Source organism: Corylus avellana, chromosome ca11, assembly GCF_901000735.1.
Source record: "Corylus avellana chromosome ca11, CavTom2PMs-1.0".
Classification (NCBI taxonomy): domain Eukaryota; kingdom Viridiplantae; phylum Streptophyta; class Magnoliopsida; order Fagales; family Betulaceae; genus Corylus; species Corylus avellana.
In genome coordinates, this window is record NC_081551.1 from 20,969,340 (window position 1) to 20,983,793 (window position 14,454).

The 14,454-nt window shown below is 37.7% G+C and overlaps 2 protein-coding genes across 2 annotated transcripts; both read left to right on the top strand.

Annotated features, from left to right (window-relative positions):
• The first annotated feature begins 1,091 nt into the window (after positions 1-1,091).
• Positions 1,092-9,653, top strand: LOC132165646 (receptor-like serine/threonine-protein kinase ALE2). Its single transcript, XM_059576293.1, has 18 exons — positions 1,092-1,655; positions 2,582-2,707; positions 2,787-3,023; positions 3,101-3,238; positions 3,320-3,409; positions 3,516-3,656; positions 3,736-3,825; positions 3,932-4,021; positions 4,736-4,864; positions 4,953-5,180; positions 5,288-5,359; positions 5,458-5,559; positions 5,679-5,789; positions 5,907-6,278; positions 6,365-6,658; positions 7,001-7,390; positions 7,503-7,746; positions 8,384-9,653. The coding sequence occupies exons 1-18, from the start codon at positions 1,574-1,576 to the stop codon at positions 9,069-9,071; spliced, it is 3,624 nt and encodes a 1,207-aa protein (XP_059432276.1). The 5' UTR covers positions 1,092-1,573; the 3' UTR covers positions 9,072-9,653.
• A 1,103-nt stretch (positions 9,654-10,756) lies between these two features.
• LOC132166015 (uncharacterized) lies at positions 10,757-13,173 on the top strand. Its single transcript, XM_059576753.1, has 4 exons — positions 10,757-10,866; positions 10,984-11,084; positions 12,746-12,824; positions 12,928-13,173. Exons 1-4 carry the CDS (start codon positions 10,864-10,866, stop codon positions 12,973-12,975), a joined length of 231 nt encoding a protein of 76 aa, XP_059432736.1. The 5' UTR covers positions 10,757-10,863; the 3' UTR covers positions 12,976-13,173.
• Positions 13,174-14,454: the final 1,281 nt, after the last annotated feature.

Sequence of the window (14,454 nt, forward strand, 5' to 3'; positions counted from 1 at the left end):
GGGTTTTAATTCTAGTTTAACCATATGATGAATTCAACCGAAAGTACCAAACTTAATTTTTTTTTTCCCGTTAATAAAAGGGAGGAATAAGTTGTATTAAATAATCCCACAACCGATAGGACTGTTTTGTCTCACATCTCATATGCTCAACAAGGGAAAGCAAAAGCTTTCCATGTGTGACAAAAAAAAGGTACAAACTCTTCAAATGGTCCATCACAGATTTACATGGGGGCACAATCTTTGTGGCTTGGATCTATCTCCACAAGATGCTCCTTAGCTGTCGGATTACATTTGAAGATGTAGATATTCACGGGTCGCCTTCCCTGCAGTCAAATTCAACAATTAATATGATTACCATGGTGGGCCAAATAAATTACCTCACAAAAATCTGCCCATTCATTTTCTTTATGGTTAAGTTCAAAGGTCTAACTCGTTTAATTAAATAGGTCGAATTATAGTTGACTTATATTGTCACCCCTAATTAGGGATCATGAAAATTGACATTATTTTATCAAGAATGAGTTAATATGCCTAGTCCATGTTTCATAGGCATTTGAGCTTATCACCATTATCTTCATTAAAAGTGTTCAAATCAACTAGCCCGACATTCGATTTATCCTTGACTCAGTTTCAATTTGCACGGGTCAATTTACGACCGTAATAGAGTCCGATGTGTGAAGAGTTTTATTACGGTGTGCTAACCAATAAATATCTCTTTCTTTTCTTGGGAGAAATAAGAAAGACCGTTTGATGAATGAGTTGATGGGGGATGGTGATTGCTAAACCATACATGTTACAATATACTTTTACCAATACCATACACTAAAAGGACTTTGTTTGTTATATCCTTTTTATAAAGCTAAATTATATCTAAATCAAGAAGAATCAGAGGGTATATATATATATATATATATATATATAAAATCAGAGGGTGATGTGTCAGAGTCCAGCTTTGACACATGCCACACAGTCGCTATCTCAAACCAGGCCAACAGAAACAACCGCAAAAACCAGGAAGAAAAAGAGTCAAGCAAACCCATTAAAAAACCACAAGACTTTCAACTCAGACGTAAAAGTTGATTCATTTCCCATTAACTCCCACTCAACTTCAACCTTCCCATTAAAATATTGACCAAAATCTCTCTCTCTCTCATCCAACCAAACTTCTTTCTCTCTCTTTTAAAAGTGTCTGTTAACTTAGCATTGTGTCCTTGCCTGTTTTTGTAGGTTGTAATTCCATTCAAGAACCTATGCCAGTGAGGGCTGTTCTGTCACATATGGCAATCTCAAAGCTCTGCAATTTCCAGAGCTTAAGTTTTGAGAAAACGATTGCTTGGCTTTCTTCCACCAAACCCTTTTCTGGGGTTCTCTATAGACTCTATTCTCATTGCTTTGCTCTCACTATTTGTGGGTCTTCTTTAATTTAACATCCCCTTTTGTTCTTGCTTCAAGTTGTCGACTCCTAGTTTACTAATTTATTCGTTTCTTTTTTATTATTGTATTGGTGTTTTTAATTTGTTCACCATCATTGAGAAGGTTGGGTAAGAGATTTTCAGATTTGTTGTTATATCTGATGGAGGTGGGGATGCCAGCCGTTCTCCAGCTGGTGGAACTCTGTGTCATTTGCTTTGCTTTGGCTGTCCAAGGATCTACAGGTAAATTTTTAAATTTCAAAGTTTTTTGCTTGATATAAATATGGTTGGACTTATCTGATGAGTTAACAAATTTAAAATGGATTTGATAAATCTTGTGCTCAAGCAGCATCTAGTGATCCCGGTTGATGAATTTCAGGTTGCCTGTTTAGTTTGTATAATCAATGGTGTGGAGAGAGTGAACATGTAGCTCAACTCTGTACTCAAATTATGTTTTATTTGAACATAACTAGACGGTCTCATTTTAGTTTGTATAAATATGATTGAACGTATTATTAACCCGTAGAATTGTTTTCCCAAATTTGCCTCACTTAGTTTTATGACCCTAATTTGCAGCTAGTAGTTTCAAGCTTGAAGTTTTCCAGGCATAACCAATAGCTAGTGTTCTTTTGTTAAGTTTAGCAACAATTATCCTAGCTCAGGCTTCATGTGGGAAATGCTTTTCTATTTAGGCTTTATCTAAGGAAATGCTTTCCATCTAGGAGCTGCTATAATAATTAAAGCTTAACCCTATATTCCCTTATTGATAACTCCAGACATTCATGCAGTCGAGGCATGATTCTGACCCGTTACTATATTTTCATGAGCTGATAGAGATTTCTGATGGCCCCATATTCTCATACTGAATGGAAGGAACAAAAATTCTTTCATAATTTCTCCTTTCTATATGCAACAAAGATATCAACACTTAATCTTCAAACTAATTCCTGCTCCTGCAAATGCTAATGAAAGAGAAAACTGTCCCTTAATGTTAATGCAGACTTCATAAACTGAGCTGAAACTTTCCAAAAAATTGTTTAAATTATAAGTTTTACATTGAAAAATCCATATCCATTGAACTACTGAATAATGTCAAGAATTGACTATATATATCAAAGTTGTTCATGGCTTGTCAAGTTTCCTAATAGCCTTTTATTATGTTCTTTCAGAGTCCAATATATCCCCTTCTCCTGCAACTTTTTCTTCAGTTCCTCTGATAGAAGGAACACCTGGTCCAGCCCATCACAGAAAGTCATGGAGAAGCAGTGCACCAATCTCATCATCCCAGCCGAACGGTAATCTTTATAACCCTGGCACTACAGAATGTTATTATCTTGAGGCCATCAGAATAAGCTTCTAGTTTGGACAATCCAGGGTCAGATTCTCACCCTCCACTTGCATTACCACCTCTTACATCTGCCCCAGTGCCCCGAGGGACCCAAGGGCTTGTACCATCATTGACACCAAGCACTCCAGCTGTATCCCCACTGCATCAGACAGCTCCTCCACCTTCAGCTGTTCAAGGACATGTCCCGTCCATGCCACCAAGTGATCCTCAGAGGAAGAAACCAGTTAATAAAACTCCTGGCTCATTGCCTGTTGCTGCTCCAGGTAGATAATTTATTAGGGTTTTCTGAGTTCCCAGTTGAAATAGGGTCTAGATTAACTGCTTCTGTCATAATGTACAGTTCCAGTGGCAACTCCAAGTAATTTACCACAAAATTCACCAGTCAGCCACCCAAGTATGCCAGGAACTTTGTCACCTAGCTCTCATCATAGAAAAGCACCAGATAATAAGGCTCCCATCCCAGAGCCAATTACTCCAGGTATATGACCAGTATTTTCCATGCCATCACTAGATCTCTGCTCAATATGTTCTGAGCAGGCCCCATTTTATTCAAATACAGTATCTGCGGCATCACCACCGAGGAAATTTGGACAATATCCACCTGCAATCCACCCAAATGTGCCAGAAATAGCACCATCCACATTACCTGGTGCACCTTATTGCTTTCATTTTTCAAAACTAAACTTTCTATCAAACTATCAAAATCACCAGTTGAATTGACCTTATTGTTTCTTCTTTGTGTCATAATCATGCAGCGCCAGTTGCATCACCAACGAGTGAATTGCCACAAAATTCACCAGTCAGCCACCCAAGTATGCCTGTAACTTTGTCACCTAGCTCTCATCATAGAAGAGAACCAGATACTAAGGCTCCCATCCCAGAGCCAATTACTCCAGGTAAATGACCAGTATTTTGACGCTATCATTAGATCTCCGCTCAAAATGTTTTGAACTGGCCCCTTTTATTCAAATACAGTATCTGCGGCATCGCCACCGAGGAAATTTAGACGACATCCACCTGCAATCCACCCAAATGTACCAGAAATAGCACCATCCACATTACCTGGTGCACCTTATTGCATTCATTTTCCAAAACTAAACTTTCTATCAAACTATCAATGTGACCAGTTGAATTGACCTTATTGTTTCTTCTTTTTGTCATAATCATGCAGCACCAGTTGCATCACCAACGAGTGAATTGCCACAAAATTCACAACCCCTACATCCAGTTATGCCTGGTGAATCTCCATCCATATTACCAGGTGCATCTTATGAGAAAAATGTAATTCATTTATTTATATATTTTAAATTGTGGATCTCTTTTTCCCCTTTACCCCATTACTCCCAGACCCTTTGTCCTTCAAAAAAGGAGGAATTTTTTTTTTTTTTTTTGGGGTTGATTTACACTTTATAAGAATAGAAACCTGTCTTTGTGTTCCTCTTTGTTTCATGCTTCAAGTTGAAATGCTAAGGCTGTGAGTTTCAAGGAAAAGATGCCATTGTACCTTGCCTCTGGTTAGTCCAGATATATCGCGACATATATCAATATTATGGCAATAAAAATAATTTCTGTAACAGCCCAAAACTGTTGTGATCAGATTTTGATGGCTGAGTTGCATGTACATCATAATCTTGAAAACGTATCAAAAGGTGAGATTATAAAACCACACATAAACAAAACCATACACTCTTGTGTTATTCACAACTTGTTTTTATTTGTTCTACTGAACTGTTAATTCAATAAGGTTTCTCTGGAACCACGGAATCCCATTTCCTTCAACCTTCGTTCCCCCTATTTTTTTTTTTTTTGAATTTTAGGTGTTAAAATCTGGCCATTCATAAACTTTCATTTTGTATGGCCGATATATGCATTTAACCAGTTTATCCATTTTTTTTCTAAAGGCTACTTGCCATGGTTGTTAAAGCTCTCTATAGTCTGACAAATGTTATATTTGGTTGGTGCACATGAAGTGCAGACCCTGATGTCTCGCCTGCATCAACTCCTCCAAGCATTGTTGGTTGGCAGAGGAATAGAACTCCAGAGGCTCCACCTCCACACGAAACACCGAAGCCATTACCTCTTTTGGACCACTCCCCAGCTCTAGGTATGCAGAAACCTACATATTTCAGCTAGATTGGTAAAATGAAGTGTGTGCTATAAGATGGTAAAACTCTTATTAATATTATTTGCAGGTCCTTTTCCTGCTGTAGCTCCTTCCACACACAGAGCTATGAGGCATTCTAATTACGCTCCTGCACCATCTCTTTTATCTCCTAAATCTCCATTAAATAAAGGTTATCATTCTCCTGCATCTTCACCTTCAACCTCATTTTATAAGCATCATCATACAAGGAACAATATCACCAGCCCTGCCCCTGCATCATCATATCTGGTTTCTCCTCCCACTTCAAAACAGCAAGGTCTAGTATTTTACCTTACATATGTAGAGCAAAGTTTGATTTGATTTATTATGTTCTTTGACCTTCAAGACATCATGTGTTGCTTTTCGTTTCATTTTTATACATAGGTCCGGTCATCTCTCCAGCATTACTTCCAACAAATGGACGAACACACTTTGCTCCTCCTCCCCTGAAGCGAGGTAAGGCAACAGTGAATACTAAAGTGATTTCTTCCTACTAGAGACTCAGCAGTGAGCTAGGTAGTTGTTTCAATTTCGGATTAACTGATGCATGGCAGGCTCTTCAGTTTCCCAATCCCATTTCCCCTCTCCTTCACCATTGAGCAATGCTTCACCTCCTTCTTCTCTACCTCCAAGAGCTGCACCTGGCCACACAAAAAGTAAGGAAAACTCAAGATTCTTTCTTTTTAATTATTATTAAATATTATTAATTGAAGTTTTTCATTCAATTTATGTCGAGTTAAATGAGTACCTGATTGAGTATGTTTGCAATCTCAAGTGCCCTTTCTTCTTCCCCCTAATGTTTCTCCTTCTGGGTCTACATCAAAGAGTCCAAAGATACCACTCCTGCCACCACTTCAAGCGTTCCCACCTCCGCCTCCTAATGAAGGTACGCAAACACTTAATTTTCTACACTTAAGGGTTACTAGCATCTCTGCACTTCTGTTGTTCCAATAATATTATTTTTCTTACTAGAATTTAACGCACAGGTTCTACCTTTTTGTAGATTGCTCATCAACCATATGCACAGAACCCTATACGAATACTCCTCCAGGGTCACCTTGTGGCTGTGTTTTGCCCATGCAAGTTGGTCTGCGCCTTAGCGTTGCTCTGTATACCTTCTTCCCTTTGGTTTCAGAGCTTGCTAAAGAAACTGCTGCTGGGGTTTTTATGAAACAAAGTCAAGTTCGCATTATTGGAGCCAATGCTGCTAGTGAACAACCAGAGAAGACTGTTGTCCTTATTGACTTGGTACCCTTGGGGGAAAAGTTTGATAACACCACAGCCTTATTGACTTTTCAAAGATTTTGGCACAAACAAGTTGTTATACAAGCTTCCTACTTTGGTGACTACGAAGTATTATATGTACGCTATCCTGGTATATATTAACTCCTCAGTCTCTTCTCTCTCTCCATCTCTAATAATTTTCAACTGGGAATTTATATAGAACTACTGCATTTGTAGGTTTACCCCCATCTCCGCCTTCTCCTTCGGGCATTACCATAAATGATGGTGGTCCTTACTCTGGTGTTGACAGTAATGCAAGGACAAATAAACCCCTTGGGGTTGATGTGCATAAGAGGTGGCATAAAGATGGGCTTGGTGGTGGCATAATTGCTATTATTGTGATTTCAGCTTTTGTAGCAGTGGTCTTATGCTCTGCTGCTGCTTTGGTATTTCTCTTCAAACGTAGAAAGCTTGTTTGTGATCCAGTGCCAACTCCACGGGCTTTGCCACCTTTCCACAACAAACCATCAGGTAATCCCAATTTCAATACCATAAAAAGCAGGTGCAGTATGTTGCAAAATTTAGCCAATTAGTTGCTCCAAGTGGTTGGAGCTGGCAGGTTTATTTCATCTTCTGAATAAAGAATACTTTTGAGCTTGATACTGTCAATTAGTTAAATGATCTTTTACATGAATCTAACATTTAAAAGTTGGACTTATGAAGCCTTAAGGGCATACAAGTTCTTCATAAATCTAAAATGCATGTGTAATCATTTTGGTCCGATCCTGATCGCGTAATTAGGGGTTTCATCCTCAAAATTGGATTCATCCAGAAGTTTTGCTCTTTCAGTATAAGAAAGAATATATTTTGCAGGCCTTGGTGGGTCTTTGATTGGAAGTGGACCCAGTTCTGTGTCGTTATCATTTGGATCTAGCATCGCAACTTATACCGGATCTGCTAAGACTTTCAGTGCGAGTGACATAGAGAAAGCCACTGACAATTTTGATGCTTCAAGAATACTTGGGGAAGGTGGCTTTGGGCTTGTTTACAGTGGTGTTCTTGAAGATGGGACCAAAGTGGCTGTCAAAGTTTTAAAGAGAGATGATCAGCAGGGTGGTCGGGAGTTCTTAGCTGAAGTTGAGATGCTGAGCCGCCTTCATCATCGCAACCTGGTCAAGTTGATTGGTATATGCACAGAGGAGCGCAGCCGCTGCTTGGTTTATGAACTCATTCCAAACGGCAGTGTGGAATCCCATTTACATGGTTTGTTATTTTGCTCTTTATGGGCTTGCTCTATAATTGGTTATTACTGTTTAAAATAGTTAAAACTCTTTGTGAAAATGGTTGTGTTTTTGTCCATCTTCTTTGCTGGCAGGAATTGACAAGGAAGCTGCTCCACTTGATTGGGCTTCCCGTATGAAGATTGCACTTGGCGCTGCTCGTGGTCTAGCTTATCTGCATGAGGATTCTAGCCCTCGTGTCATACATAGGGACTTCAAGTCCAGCAACATCTTGTTGGAACACGATTTTACGCCGAAAGTGTCAGACTTTGGTTTGGCTCGAACGGCCTTGGATGAGGAAAGCAAACACATATCGACACGTGTCATGGGAACTTTTGGGTACAAACATTTCCTTCTGTGGTATCCAATTGTTGTACATCTATTTTATGCATACAAATAGAAAGTGTAGGTGAGTGAGTGGAGAAGATAAACACTCTTTTCTCCAAAGGCACATACACACATAGGAGCTGAGCACTAAGTATATCATTTTGAACAATTATTTTCGTTGCAGGTTCATGTTGACTGATTTATGACAGTCTATGTTTCCTTGCCTGTGATAGGTTTTATCTTTAAGAGGAAGTCTAGGCTAAAATGCGGTCATCAGTATTTCTAGGAATTTCAGGGAGGTTTAATTAAATAACCTACACTTAAAATGGTAGCCTAATCTTTGGTTAATTGGGGCCAAAAGCCATCCTTTACACTACCCTACTTGCCACTCATTACTTTTGATAAGTACTTGCCACTGTTACTACTGCATGCTATTTCTTCAAGAAGAATGAAAATGAGAGATAAAATAAAACGAAGGTAGCAATTTAGGTTGTTTATCATCCCTTCACTGATGAGTCATTATTGTTTAAAGCAATTCCATATACATAGCAGTAGTTATAGCCATCTAAAATGTTTTTGGATACCTCCACTGGGCTGCTTTAGTGCCTTCTCTATTTTTGATGAAGTTGTCATCCTCGTGACTTTCCAGGTATGTGGCTCCGGAGTATGCAATGACTGGACATCTTCTTGTGAAAAGTGATGTCTACAGCTATGGAGTTGTCCTTCTTGAGCTTTTGTCCGGGAGAAAGCCAGTAGACATGTCACAACCACCTGGCCAAGAGAATTTAGTTGCATGGGCCCGTCCACTCCTCACTAGTAAAGAAGGGTTAGAGACAATTGTAGATGAATCTCTAGGATCTGATGTGCCTTTTGATAGCGTTGCCAAAGTAGCCGCCATTGCATCAATGTGTGTACAACCGGAGGTATCACACCGCCCGTTTATGGGTGAGGTTGTTCAGGCCTTGAAACTGGTATGTAACGAGTGTGATGAGGCAAAAGTAGGTTCAAGAAGCTTAAGCCAAGAGGATTTGTCAATCTGCATGGACGCCGGGGCCAGTACTGGCTCAGGAGAGTTACCAGATACTGTGCACAGCCAATACTTACTTCCTAACTTTAATTCTGGCATTGATACTGAGAGGGGGTTGTCAGTGTCAGATTTATTTAGTTCATCAGCTAGATTTGGGAGGCAGGCATCTGGGTCATTTAGGAGGCACTCCAGTTCAGGTCCTTTGAGAATGGGAAGGAGCAGGTTCTTCTGGCAGAGAATTAGGAGATCGTCCGGGGGCACTGTGAGTGAACATGGGGTTATGTTCAGGTTATGGCCAGGTTCACATTGATGCTGTTAATCCCTTCTCTATTGGTTGATTTCTCTTTTCATTATTTGAACTCAGATTTGAAAGCACAAGCAGGAATTTTTTTACCTCATGCAGACAAGAATGGTTTGTTGAGGCTTCAAACTGGGATGTGAGCAAGTTCTGAATTGGGAGTGCAGTTCTTTGCAGCCCTAAATTAACTCCTGGATTCAAATGCTTATTGGGAAGGGTGTGAATCTAATTTTGATTAATAAGTGTCCAATGGTGATGGTGACAGGGCCTCCATTGTCTGTTTATACCTTAAATAAAAAATAATTCCGGATCGAGGCTACCATAACATTGTTAAATTTTAAATCCACTGAGGTGTATTTGAGGGGAAAACATAAAAAGGGAGGGTTGCTCTTGTTACTGAAATGTATAGAACAATTTGTATCAGGAAATGCATCCATTCCCCACTTTCAGTGCTGTGAATTTTGTAGTAACTTTTGGTAGGATGAAAGTAAAATCATTTGACACAGAAAATATATACACCCTTTCTTGTTACTGAAATGTATAGAACAATTTGTATCAGGAAATGCATCCATTCCCCACTTCCAGTGCTGTGAATTTTGTAGTAACTTTTGGTAGGATGAAAGTAAAATCATTTGACACAGAAAATATATACACCCTTTCTTGCCAATCACTTTCAAATATAGGCTACACAAAACGCATGCATGCATATGTACATGCTCACACACACACACACACGCATGCACAAACATATAAACCACAAAAGTTTTGGTTTAATGTTGGGAATCATGTTTTCATCACCAAATAGCAGAGAAGAGAAGGGTAATTTGATGGTTACTCTACAACCCAAAATCTATCTTCTGAATTATTAAATCTTTGAATCTCCGTTTCTATACATGGTGAGAAGTACCACTTAGATATGAAACATACTAACAAATATCAATGTTGTTTGTTTTAAAAGATCCTACAATATTAACTTGCAAGTTATTTTTATTTTGTCCTAGCCAACGAACCAATCAGGGGAATAAATGTATCCTTTTTAATGTGTTTTGGTTTTAGTTTCTAATGTAATAGAAAGGTCAAAACTATTTTTTATGTTTTTGGAGGATTAAGATCCACAACAATTGTCGCATTCCCACTTTTGAAAATCCAGGCTGTTCAATACATCGAACGGCCTAGATTTTTAAAATTGGGGATCCAACAATTCTAAATAAATTGTCTTTAATTCTGGTCCGTTTTTTGAAATGTTTTGTGTTTTAAGTTGTTTAGTATTATATTTATCCTGAGAACAACAAAAATACAAATCCTTGAATACTACATACATAACATCATACTTGCATAAGATTGAACATCAAGACCTATCATTTCATAAGTGTTATAACTTACCTTGGTAAAATTTTCACCTCAATTTCAAATATTTTTCTTTGTTTTATTTTGATCAATTTGTCACTCACAATCTTTATATATATATATATATTGTTAACTTATTATTTATCATTTTAAATATAAATTTATATTTTAAATTAAATTGATATTGATGTGATATAATCTTAACTATTTTATTTAATTTAAGATGAACGACTAAGATTAAGAGAATTCTATATATAGCAATTTTAGAGGACGAGCAATTATTTAATCTCGGCAGTTTTGATAATGTGTCACGCTATGAGCCGTTAGATTTATCAAAGGAACCCGAACGGGGTTCTCATATTGACCGAGAGACTCGACTGCACCACTAGAGCTGAGTTCAGAGTCGTCGCTACAAGCCGCGAGAAGCAGAAGCTCCGAAAGGCGAAAACCGCTTGTGATGGTAAACCTCTTGATTCCCAAACGTTTTCTAGGGTTGTGTCTTTTTTGTTATTCTCCGAAAGCGTTTTTTCAGTTTTCGATTTCTGAGATCCATTTCCGTTTGCTGTTGTTTTCGTAGGCGCCGAAACCGATCACCAGTCCCGTCCCCGACGCGTGGTACCCAACCCTATCGGTGTTCATGCTCGCGATCGGGCTCATCGTCACCGCCTCCTTCTTCATGTAAGCTCGATCCGATCCCCAAAGCGCAATTTCTTTTGTATTTCGAGAACAATTTGTTTTCTTCAATGCTTTTGGAATTTCTAAAGATCGTGCCAATGTGACTCAGCGCGCAGTGAAAATAAGCCACTTGGATGATAATTTGTTAGTTGTTTGTAGAAAAATAGCGTGTGAGCATGTCCGATTTGTGTGTGAAAGAGATATATCGAATTGTTTTCTGAAGCAATTGCCGATGCTACGGTTTGAAATTCTAGGGTTTTGAATGGATGGAGATTCGCTATCATTTTGTCTATTCTATTGTTGTTGGCCCGATTTCGCATCTGATGCAAATGATATTCAACTTCTATATATATTTGGGGTTGTTGGATCCTGAACTTTCAGACATAGAAAAGAGATTTGCTTGTTTGAGTCTTGAAAAAACAAAAAATTCAAGAAAAAAAAAAAACTTTTGTAATCTATGGGGGCTTCATATTTTGTAGGTGTATTTGTATTCCAGTACTGAAGACATTTTAACTTTAGCTTCATGTGTTCCATCTGTTAGTCACAGGATTTGTGATCTTAGAGGATTTATATGTGTATTTACACATCCCATGTCTCCTTTGCTTCCAAGTGGACAAATGGAGTTTAGTTTCTAGTTGAGTGTTGCATCTGAGGAATTCTATTCACACGCAAACTCAAATTTTGGCTTTGGTTTGTTCGAGGTTAAAGACTTCATCAGAGTAAGAGTATGTGACGGTTCATATCTTTCTTTTTTTTTAATCATATCTTATAGGTATGTCTTTAATGATGGAGAGAGGTAATTGTAAAGAAGTTGAAAATGGAGGTGTAAAGTATAGCCTAACCTGCATTTAAGAAGTGTGAGGGTAGTGAAAAGATTTGGAATTAAATGGAGATATTAAAAAAAAAAAACTTCTGAGGTGCATTAGGTAAACAGTAGAAATCTTCGACGGTTTTTTTTTTTGTTCCTTGGAACTTGGTTTCTGAATAAAAGGTGGGATAAGACCTTTTTAATATTGTGATATATGTGACTATTCTTTCTTTTAGCAAGATTTTTGTTTTTTTCAAGTCATAGACGGCTACCTTGCTTATTTGAGTCCGGTAAATCATTCTTTCTTTTTAATAAATTTTTAATTCTTTAAGTTTGCCTCTTGAAAGCCTTCTTAATTCTGAGTCACTTGCACAGTTGCACTATATCTTTGATTTGTAACCCATAATTGCCCTAGTTTACTTCTAAAATCTGTTGAACATTTCTGATGGTATTTATGGGTATAAGTATGGAGTCATCTTGTTATGGTCACTGGTGATGTAGTTTAATTTGGACAACTTTTAGGCTTTTAGCTAAGCACTTCAATATGCTGTGGAGGTAGTTTCTCATACCTTTCTCGGCTTTTGGCTAAGATCAAGTGCAATTTCTATAGTATTTCAGAGTAAAAAAGGGTTGCTTTTGCTGTCAACCTTTGCCACAGTGGCTTATGAAAAATTTAGTCTGTTGCAGAAGCTACTAATCCATTGCATGGTCAAGCAGTGTAATGGGCTATGGTTTATGGATGCTTGGAAGACACTTTTCTTAATGTCAATAATACCCTTAGGTCTTTTCAGTTTTCATTATCAATTTGTTTCTTTCTTTAAAGATGGTATTTAACAGCAGTAAGTATCACTTGCAGCTATGAAGCAACCTCTTCCAGGCGAAACCGCAGTCTTGCCAAGGAACTTGTTACCGGAGCAGTAGCATCTGTCTTTTTGGTACGTCTGCAGTTTTTGTTCCCCATTTTGTCATTTGTTGAAGATATGTGCCATTGGAATCTCATCTTATTGGTGATGCTAAATATCAATATCTCTGGTGCAGGGTTTTGGGTCCTTGTTCTTGCTACTGGCTTCTGGGGTCTATGTATGATTTGTTAACATTGGGCGAGGCAAAATTTTGTCAAGCAGGATTAGTTTTACATGAACAAGGATGTTACTTTTGACGTTATTAGTTAAATATATTTTGTGGTTTTTGGAATGAAGACGTTTTCCATCAATAAAATTACTAGTTTGTTGGTGTCATGTGGCAGAAGAAAGATGATTAGTGCCATGTGGTAGCTTTGAGCCTTATTTTGTCTCATAAAGATTATTATGGTTTGGAAATGAGAGTGATGAATTGCTTTCTTCTTCTTAAGCTGCAGTAAGGTTGCCATAAATACAACACATAATTCAGAAAAGGACTAAAGGAGTAATGTTACACACCCACTTTTTCATACCCATTTTCACTCTTTTTAAGTGACTTTTAAAATCACGTTTGGATTATCTTCATTAGATTTTAATCTCATAGTAATTTTAAAGGATTTGGATCTCCTCATATTTTATAAAATATGAGATTCTCATATTCTAAGATTTGAGTCATTTATTTCATCTAACGGTTTAAATAAATGCAAAAGTTTGTATTACCGAGATAAGTGGATTTGACATATTAAAAACTAAAATTATTAAATTTAGTAGTATACAAACTTCTGCATTTGCTTAGACTATTAGATGAAATTGAGGGCTCATATCTTCAACTCAAAGGCTTCTCATCACAATTGAGTTAAAATGAACTCAAATTTACAAAATCTCAGACGTGGAACTCTTGTCACTTAGCCCAAAACTAAACAAACAAACAGTATACAAACAGAATGAAAACCCCAAGTAGACAACCAAATAGCAGCTTAAACTGCTGACTCAGGAACTATAACAAGTAGGAACTTTCCAATCAGTCCTATGAAGGATCTGCTCCTCTGAACTCAGTGTTTCCATGCCTACCAGTCCTACATTTTGTCTATGTGGACCGAGAAAAAAGGGGGCTAAGCAGGAAGATGATAGACCACTGCATCAAGCACAAGTTTGCACAGAATATCCCGAAGAGACTTCCCTTTCAGATTCTCCACAGCCCAATCCACAACATCCTCCCAATCAACCTTAGGATTAACCATGTCTTTCATATCCTCTGACTGAAGTTGCAGAGAAGGAATAAATAATCCCTCCCCTCAACACAGCTTCTGCAAAAGGGACACATTTCCTCTGGGTGTTACAATTGCTAAATGAGTATGTGGTGAGACTTTTGCAATATAAGAAGATCAAACGTTGAAGTAATTGCAGAGTTTTAGATTACTTAAATCGTAATTATTATCTCAAATGAAACATTTTGTAATTTCAGTATTTATGGCATACGATATGTGATAAATTAAAAAAAAAAAAATTAAGAATATTTTTAAATCTTAAATCTCGTCATATATATTCATTTAATTTAAAAAGTAATTAATTAAAATTGAAGGAACTCCAGAATAACATGATCCCTTCATAAACTTGAAGATTAGTTTCTTATCAAAAAAAGGACATGGTTTAGGTCTCCTTCCGT

What these genes read in the sequence shown, in the direction of transcription:
- LOC132165646 (XM_059576293.1), top strand. Translation starts at nt 1,574, where the DNA reads ATGGAGGTGGGGATGCCAGCCGTTCTCCAGCTGGTGGAACTCTGTGTC. An exon ending in TGCACCTGGCCACACAAAAA is followed by an intron (nt 5,560 to 5,678) that starts GTAAGGAAAACT and finishes TGCAATCTCAAG; the next exon opens with TGCCCTTTCTTCTTCCCCCT. An exon ending in CGTGTCATGGGAACTTTTGG is followed by an intron (nt 7,747 to 8,383) that starts GTACAAACATTT and finishes GTGACTTTCCAG; the next exon opens with GTATGTGGCTCCGGAGTATG.
- LOC132166015 (XM_059576753.1), top strand. An exon ending in GTCACCGCCTCCTTCTTCAT is followed by an intron (nt 11,085 to 12,745) that starts GTAAGCTCGATC and finishes TATCACTTGCAG; the next exon opens with CTATGAAGCAACCTCTTCCA. An exon ending in CAGTAGCATCTGTCTTTTTG is followed by an intron (nt 12,825 to 12,927) that starts GTACGTCTGCAG and finishes TCTCTGGTGCAG; the next exon opens with GGTTTTGGGTCCTTGTTCTT.